The sequence below is a fragment of the Ceratina calcarata genome, unplaced genomic scaffold, assembly GCF_001652005.2.
Source record: "Ceratina calcarata isolate Rehan_Ccalc_2016 unplaced genomic scaffold, ASM165200v1 scaffold284, whole genome shotgun sequence".
Lineage (NCBI taxonomy): Eukaryota > Metazoa > Arthropoda > Insecta > Hymenoptera > Apidae > Ceratina > Ceratina calcarata.
Genome location: NW_017150726.1, coordinates 84,826 through 93,268, shown reverse-complemented (window position 1 = coordinate 93,268; position 8,443 = coordinate 84,826). Strand labels below are relative to the sequence as shown.

At 38.5% G+C, this 8,443-nt stretch overlaps 1 protein-coding gene across 1 annotated transcript in view; it reads right to left on the bottom strand.

The window, feature by feature from the left end:
- Positions 1–8,443, bottom strand: part of GluRIB (Glutamate receptor IB) — a 107,235-nt gene that overhangs the window by 14,745 nt on the left and 84,047 nt on the right. The window contains exons 4-6 of the mRNA XM_018022320.2: positions 1,944–2,076; positions 924–1,044; positions 404–568 (exon numbers count right to left, since the gene is read on the bottom strand). Of these exons, the coding sequence (XP_017877809.2) occupies positions 404–568; positions 924–1,044; positions 1,944–2,076 (419 nt within the window). The remainder of the gene's footprint in view (positions 1–403; positions 569–923; positions 1,045–1,943; positions 2,077–8,443) is intronic.

Sequence of the window (8,443 nt, the reverse complement as noted above, 5' to 3'; positions counted from 1 at the left end):
AGAATGATATTTCTTACATTTATCGTAACATGATTCAAGTTTTCAAACTACGGTGTATATTGCAAATATTCCAAGATAGAAATTCGCGAGGATTTACCTAGACTTGGGAGCGAGGTAACACAATTTGCCACGAGTGTATCCAGAAAAATAGAGCTACCGCGTAGTACGGATCCAGGAACATCTTGTTTGGGAAAGATTTTGAAACAACAGATGAAAATTCGTTTCAAGGATTGCTGACAATCAAAAACTGATTTGAAATTATTCTTGACAATATTCCGAGGATTGGAAATAAGGAAGCTGTTGCTTACGTGTCGATTTCTCCGCGATTTGTTCTGTGTCAATCATGGGCCGTTTCCAGGAAAGAAAAGTATTTTCAATTACAGAAAAGGATGAGGATACATACAGAAATCGATTCGCGGCCGGCTCCTTGAGACGTGGCCGGGTCGAGGTGATGCCAGCCTGCCAGGAAATCTTTGACGTAGGGTCGAGTGGCGTCCACGATGCGGAAACCGGTGATGTTGATGGCGCCGTACTCGATCACCTCGCTCTCCCATCGGTCGTCCATTATCTGATTACACGGGAACAGCGTACTTGTACCGTCGTACAAAAGACACAAAGCTCGCGTTTCTTCGCTTCCCCTCGAAAGTTCGCAGCAATAAAAAGCACGTCACTCTTTATACGTATTTAAGTACGAGTACGCCGAGCCAAAACTGTTCCCCGTTTGCCTGAGACTACTACGTCGAGTCTATCTCGGATCGAACGATTTTAGTTCAATCAAATAAATAGGAAACACATTGCATTCTATGTTAACAATATGAAAATTTCTGATCTTATTATGCTGTTAAATTATATTTGCATTTGCTACGAGTGCTTTGAATTGATAAAATCCTGTTTAAATCGCATTGTATATAAGTAATGCTTACCAATCCACTCAATAAGTAGTGATACGTTCTTTTTCCAAGTGCCACGTCCCTGACGTGACTCACTACAATATCCTTCGCCATATCCGTCGGACAATCCAGTACGACATATTTATTACTCCATCTACAAAGAATTTGCAATGTTTATTATCTAATTTTTTAAATCTTATGTTTTACGTTCTATAAATAACATACTTAAATTTATAGTTAATTGTACAATATTCTTGTATGATAAATATTGTCAAGTACTTAATTTTAATACTATAAACATTTTTCTTGACAATTTTATTTTATCAACAATATCGGATTTGAATATATTCACACGAAAAGCAGGTATTGATGCTCCTGTCTCATCAAATATTATCAGCTATGATATAATAGGCTCTGATAATAGTGATTGAAAATGAATTTGTATAATTCCAATCGCGTCACGTCTCCAATGCTAAAGTCGTTTCGCGGCGCAACAAACCATGTCACGATACTCGTGTTTTGTTTCCGGTAACGGGAACGTTCATTCGATTCGGACTCATTGTCGTGGCCGTTTGTTGATTACCTGGCCCGCGCAAATGCCGTGGCCAGTGGTAAATTGCGGCCGAGACCGCTTGTATCCGCACAAAAGCGCGATACATCGCCATGCCAGAATGCGGACGGGCTCGTCCCCAAAAAAAATACAGGTTTGTAGCAAATCTTTCATTTCTGTTTTCATTTGTATAATAAGGAAAGCTGTCAATGTACGAAATGATTTTATGTGATTAATAGACTAAATAATCTTTGATTAAGGATTTCATATTACATATTGAATTTATTTTTTAGGGTTCGATGACAGAAACATTATTATTCTTTTAATTTATTATGAACAAATTCATTTCACATGAGCAAAGTCGATTACACTAATCAGTTTTGATTAATTACTGTCTGCATTCCTTTACATACTATATAAAATAATTACTTAATATCATAATAAATCCCTCTTATTAAAAATAATATGATATCTTGTTAAATAATTAAGTACTACTGGCTCACCTGTTTAATTCCTCCAAACTGCGCAAAAAATCGATCGCCTCGGACATGTTTTGTATACGCTTGACTGTCTCCACTTGAAACGACTCGTTACCTGGCTTCAGGCCTTGATAGATCTGCTGCAGCCTGAGCAGACCTGGAACAAGCGGCGAAATTTTACTATGTGGGCGATGGGAATTCGAAAATTTGCGTTCGTGCGGTTCACCGCTTGTCATTATAACATTTTCCGAAAATTATCCGTGCCCGATTGCGTGCCACATCGCACGTACATAATTTATTGGTGGAATCCCTGGTTTACGGTTCCTGTTACAGGATCCTAACAGAATCATTTGTAACAGTGTAATCAGATAAGAAATATATTCGCCAGATTCACATCGTAGAAAATCTTTTTTATTACTGTACAGAAAACATACATCTATTTTGAGGGGAAGTAATAGAGTCTTAGTGGAGTATCTTTGATGTCTGAATATCTATCACGTGCAAACTTTGTTATAATATTATCGTTTTCCATTGCTTCCTTATATATACACATCAGAGGTATTCTATTTTATTACAAAATCTATACATATTCCGATGTTTGACGTTAGAGACGCTAGTCAAGATCTGGCTGGAGTTCAACCACGCTCATCGGCAATACCCCTATTCATCCGATGTGATGGTTATCTATTTGATATCGTTTTGCATATATACTCAACAACCTATTGTATTTACTTATGATCCTAAATTCTAAACTGATCGTTCAAGCTCCAAGTAATTGGATTTTTAATGATTCTAATTTTTCACTTTATATTCCCTATTTAATCTTGCAATTAAATTTACGTTCCATTTAGATCCAAATTTTTAAATCAGACATTTGTAGATTTATTTTTTTTTTTTCGATTGCAATATACCCATTCATTGAACCTGCATTTGTTCCGCAGGAAGTAGACATTAAACGATCTGCTGTGTCTGCCGGCGGAATTGTCTTTTCGTGAATCGGTATAATCGCTCTCGCAGTGAAAGGATCAAGCGATTCGCGGCCGCGGCTATGGGCGAGAGTGTAATGCGAAAAGGGGTGGAAATTGAAAAATCAGGAATAAAAGGATGAATAGTAGGGACAGGGGAATGGGGCGCGGACAAGGATGCCGTGGTGAGAGTGAAAAAGTCAACACAGCAGAGTCACAGCGACGGGGAGTCGGCCACGGTTTCGTAGCTGTCATCGTGCTTTTTTGGGGCGGCATGCGTGAAACTGATGGCCGGGTTAACGAGCGACGCGCGCGCGTATAAGCCCACTGGCGCGTTTTAAAAGAGCGGCGTATTTCAGCGAGCACCGAGCAGCGGCTTTTTGGTCTACATCAACTCCCGCGAGGAAGCGCGTCATGACTTACTCCTATCAGTTCCGTTTCTTGCGTCGACATCAGCATTTGAAATTTACATCGACTGGCACTTTCGCCTAAGGACTTCATATACTATTGTCTCTTGCCAAATCTTAATTTACATTAATTGTTAATTGCCTTCCGGTACGAAACAAGATTAAATTTTAAGAGACATGACACGATATTATAAATATTAATAAGAGATTAATTATTATTGAAATGATATATAAACAATAAAAAATAAATGGAACTTTACACCTGTAACATGTATTTAGAATTGTTTAATAGATGTGACAAATAAATCATTATAAGACTTAACTATTTTTGAAAATTCTCGTTTTTAAAATTCTGTATTTGCCATATGGGAAATTAACCGACTCGCCGGCACGTGTTAGATATGAAAAATAAAGCTTAAAACAGTGACCGTATATGTTAACCCATTCTCTTTGATATACGCTGCTGTTTGAACAGTAATTAAGTTCTTCTAACATTATTGCCTTTTCAAAATTTATGAAGATAAATTCACAAACAACATTAATTAACACCGTTTCCCAGTTTTGCGTGAATCTCGCGAAATTTTAGCAACCAAATGAAAGTTCCTCTTTTTCTAAGACGAGCCTGTATATTGTGAATATTTATCAGTAGAATAATAAATATTAGCTGAAATATATGTATAGTTAATTAAATAATACAATGATTGAATGAACACATATATATTTTATTTATCAATAAAGTAATACAATTATTGAATGAATGATAATGTCTGATTTGCTCCCTCATAAAGGGAAGCCAACGTTTGAGTCCGACAATACAAAGATCGCGTGACAATGACTCTAATTTACCAAATTTCCCGGAAGTAATTACATCAAAGACGCCGCAGGAGTTCCACAATCACCTTTCACAGTTCGATATGTTCTGAAACGCGGATCGATCGTCGTAATAATTACAAGAGGGGCTAATTAGCAGCGCGTTGTCAGCACGGACATCCGACCAGAAAACCGTGTGACGTCAATTCCGAATATTCCCAGACTTTGTGATATGGGAGACTAAATGAACGGTAACTATACACATACTCGTACGTGACTACGTCCAACCAATTCCTGCCGGTTTTTGCCCAATTGCCATTCAGCTAATCAAGTTTTCGGAAACATAAATCAATAACGTCCAGGCACGTTAACCATGGATACGTACATTTTATCAGGAAACTTTTTTTATTTATAAATGTTACATTGTGAAATTTGTTTCTCGTTTCCTATCTAAAAAAACGTTGGTTATCTAGTATATATTGATAAAAATATATCAATCATTCATAACATTTTCTCTGTTTCTTTATTTAATAAAACTCTCAATATCGCCTAATTTTAAGACAAGAAGTATATCTGCGAAACAATTTGTATTAAAAATTTGAAAGTAGATAAAGTGAGTACAATTTGATCATTCTCTAATACGAATGTCTGATAAATTACATCCGCTGCACTTAGAAGACGGCGCCGTTCATTTTATGTAAGCTGGATGTTTCGCAGAGCTCGGAGCAATTCCACACTTTGTTCAATTATCAGTAGCCAGCTCCGTAGGAACGCATTACGCTAAAAGCACGCGTTTGTCAAGGCATGCAGAAGCCTGAATGAACCAGGACGACGTAGTAGATAGTAATAGATAAATTAATCGAAGAAACCAGCAGCTGCGGAATTTCATTTCAAGCTGGCCTTTGAAATCCCGACCGCCGAGTCCTCCTCGCTTCGAAAATGCCCGTCGGGTCTCTTTCAATTGGTTCGCCACTGTTCTCTCGATCCGCACCCTCTTTCGAATTTCCTTATTTTGATCCACTCGTTTTCTGGAGTAGTTAAGCAGTTCGGAAATAAAAGGACGACTTCGGTTTAGATGAATTTTATTTCTTCATTTAACTTTCATGCAATCTAATCATATTTTCCTTCGTTTGTTGAAGCGGTCGAAAGTCATGAGAATTTAGAATAAATTAGAGACGGCGCGAGTTTCATTAATTTATATATAGGTCGCTCTTTTTAATCGGCTGACGTATTTGGCGCTCTACCTTCCGTTCTCTTTCCGATTTCTCTTTGTTCCCACCTTTTAACGTTACTTTCCTAGAACGAATTTCTCCAGGTGATTTTAGTCCGCGTGCTGGCTGAACGTTCGATTTCAATTACCAGATTGGCACGATGAAAGCAACCGTCTCATGCATCCGGCGTGGCGCGGCGCTCGGCCGCCTGCGGCAGACGAAGCCACTCCACTAAATACTGTCCGGAAAATCACACGCGGCGAAATCCGGCTGAAAGTTTCCAATGCGCAGCGCGGTATGACGGCGGCAGCGGCGACGGCGTGGCGTTAACGGGAAAGTCGCCCACGCTTTGCCGTGTTTCTGTACACGTTAATCACGCACGGTTTAATCTTTGTCTATGATCGTAATAGCGGAAACTGATTAGGAAGCTTTTCGCAAGCGACCTGCATGGAATTATGGCCGATCGACCACGATTAACTCGAATTATGATTGGTTCGATGCGGTCACTTGTTGTCACGCTGTTATTAATTTTACACAGTTTTGTTCTTTGCCATTTGTGTCTATCTATCCTATGTGTCTAGCCAAGGTCTTCTCAGAGCCTTTGTCGACAGAATTAAATTTAGAAGGCCAACAAGATTATTTCGGTTTATCCATGTACGAGATTTTGTACTAAGAATCTTTGAATTATAAAATATTAAAAATAGGAAATCTGTACTCTTTCGATTTAAGAATTCACTTAATAATTTAAGAATTATAGACATGAGTGAATTCTGTTTTTGAAATCACTTTTTAATCTCGTAGCCTGACGATGAGAAAACCTATCAAAAGTGTCTACAAATAGTGCAGTTTTATCGATCGCTTTATTTTAAGTTGATCTACGAATTGTCTTCAAGGATTTGTTCGGTGCCTCGAGAATGCTGTTTAGTCGATAATTGAATAATCGAGTGCTCGAATGTGGTAATTCAATTTCGATATCTTGTTTTCTGTCGCTGTGCACGGACATAACGAAATATACTTTTCACTTACTGCGCCAAGGTTTTGTCCCATTGAACGTTGTTATCTTATTTCTTAATTGAACTTTTTATCGTCGGCTAGCATTACTCGTTCATTTCATGAAATACGATTTACAAATCGCTAGAATAAAGACTGTTTTTTTTACGTTTTCTGCAAATGCACAATTCCTCAATCCCTCCGGGCTGCGATTAGTAACATACTCTCTACGATTTCTTTTTGTTCGGTTTTAATCGTCGTCCAGACGAGCGTCGCGTCAGGGAATAACATGTACACGAATAAGTATGTGGAGCGTTCACGGGCGTGAGAATTTAGCGATCAACGATCCACCTGGATAGCCGGAGGGATGAACGCACACGGAACGGAACGGAACGATACTGCATGGCACGTCAGCCTCGGTATGAGGACAATTCTGTCTGCTGGCTCATACGGGGCGGTCTGCGGTTTCTCCTCCGCGTGTACTTCGAGACGGAAATGCCATCACGCCTGCCGGAAACTAACGTCAAAATAGACGACGACGCGACGCAGCCGTAGGAACGACGAGACGCGCGATGGTCCTTGGCATCGACTGCCGTCTGATTCTATCTGTGGCGAGCCTCGTTGCCTCAGCTTTAAAGGGGAGAGGATGTATTGTTAAGAGAGGCAACGATCCTAGCACGAAAACGCTCGGTGCATCTCTAACGCGAAGCGAAACTTCCTCTCTCGCGGCTCTCTTGGAACGAGATAGAGACGACAGAGTATTACAAGGTGAAAGTGGGGTTGTTTACCAGCGAAGAGCCGCGAAATTTGTCCCATGACCTGGATCAGGTTAAGTTAATTCTTGACTGGGAAACAGCGTCGGACGGAATTTTCAGTGAAGAATGGCGTTAAGTGGAATTTCTGGTAAATGAGAGTCGAGGAAATTTGTTCAGATGCTACTAACTTGAACTGTAAATTTAATATCTTCCTTTTTCAACTGCTGAAGAAGTTTTCGAGCGTAACTCTGTCACTGCATTCGAACTTTATTAACGACAAAAAGCCAAACAACGAATTATGAAATTGCAGGTGTTAATTAAAATTAAATTACAAGAAATAATGTAATACCTCGAAATCTTCAAATATTCTATAAAATTTTGTAGTGGGAGGTAACGGCAAGCAGAATTAATGAAAAATCGTATTACTTCTTTCGCGCGAAACTACTCTCTTTTAGTAAAATTTGACGGTAAATAGAATATTGTGAAAATTTGCGCCGCATAGAATACTTCCTGTTAAACAACATTGTTAAACGACGTTCCCCATCAAGAGAACGTCGTTAAGTAAAATTTCCTTCGTGATGGATCGTCAGCAACGAAATTTTCTGGCACGGATTTACGGTTAGCAACATTTCCCCGCGGAGATTCGCGTCGAACTAAATTTTCTCATGTACGACGAAAATTTTCTGTTGGGGAAAATTCCCTCTAAAGATACACGTCACGCAGAATTTCCTTGCGTCTGTCCGCAGGGAAATGAGAACAACATTTTAAGATGAGACAGAGAATTTTCTTTTAGTTCTCTATGATTTTTATAATTACATTTTATAATTACTGTTTGTAATTGTTTTTATGTATTTTTTCTATTTGTCGGATTTTTCCTGGATATTTAAAACTGTATAAGGAACTGCATTACTGTAAACAGTTTCGATTAAAAGAAAGGAATTTATTCATATTTTATTATGATACGAAATACTCTGAAACTTGTTCTCTTTAAGGATGTATTGGCTATACAGTCAATTCCAGAAGTTTATGTATCTTAGAAAAATGCATTTCCTATGATTAAAAATCAGACGTCGGAAGAACAATGCTAATAATAAATAGCTACGTGCTAAAAAGTATAGGAGGAAATATTCAATTAATTATTGAGGCTGGCGAAAAGCTTTTTATACAGAAGTTGTAGGCACTGACATCGTCTACAAAGAAAGATTCTATGCATTTTTCTTCTAACTCCAGTATTTAACGAGTTAAGTATGATTATTTGGCATTTTATTGGCATTGACAAAATCCGACCATTCCAGCGTCGAAACAGCGAACTTTTGGAAAAAAATTTCGTTTTTCCTCAATAACTCCTAAACCGTTAGAAATACGGGAAAATTGTATAGGACCTTT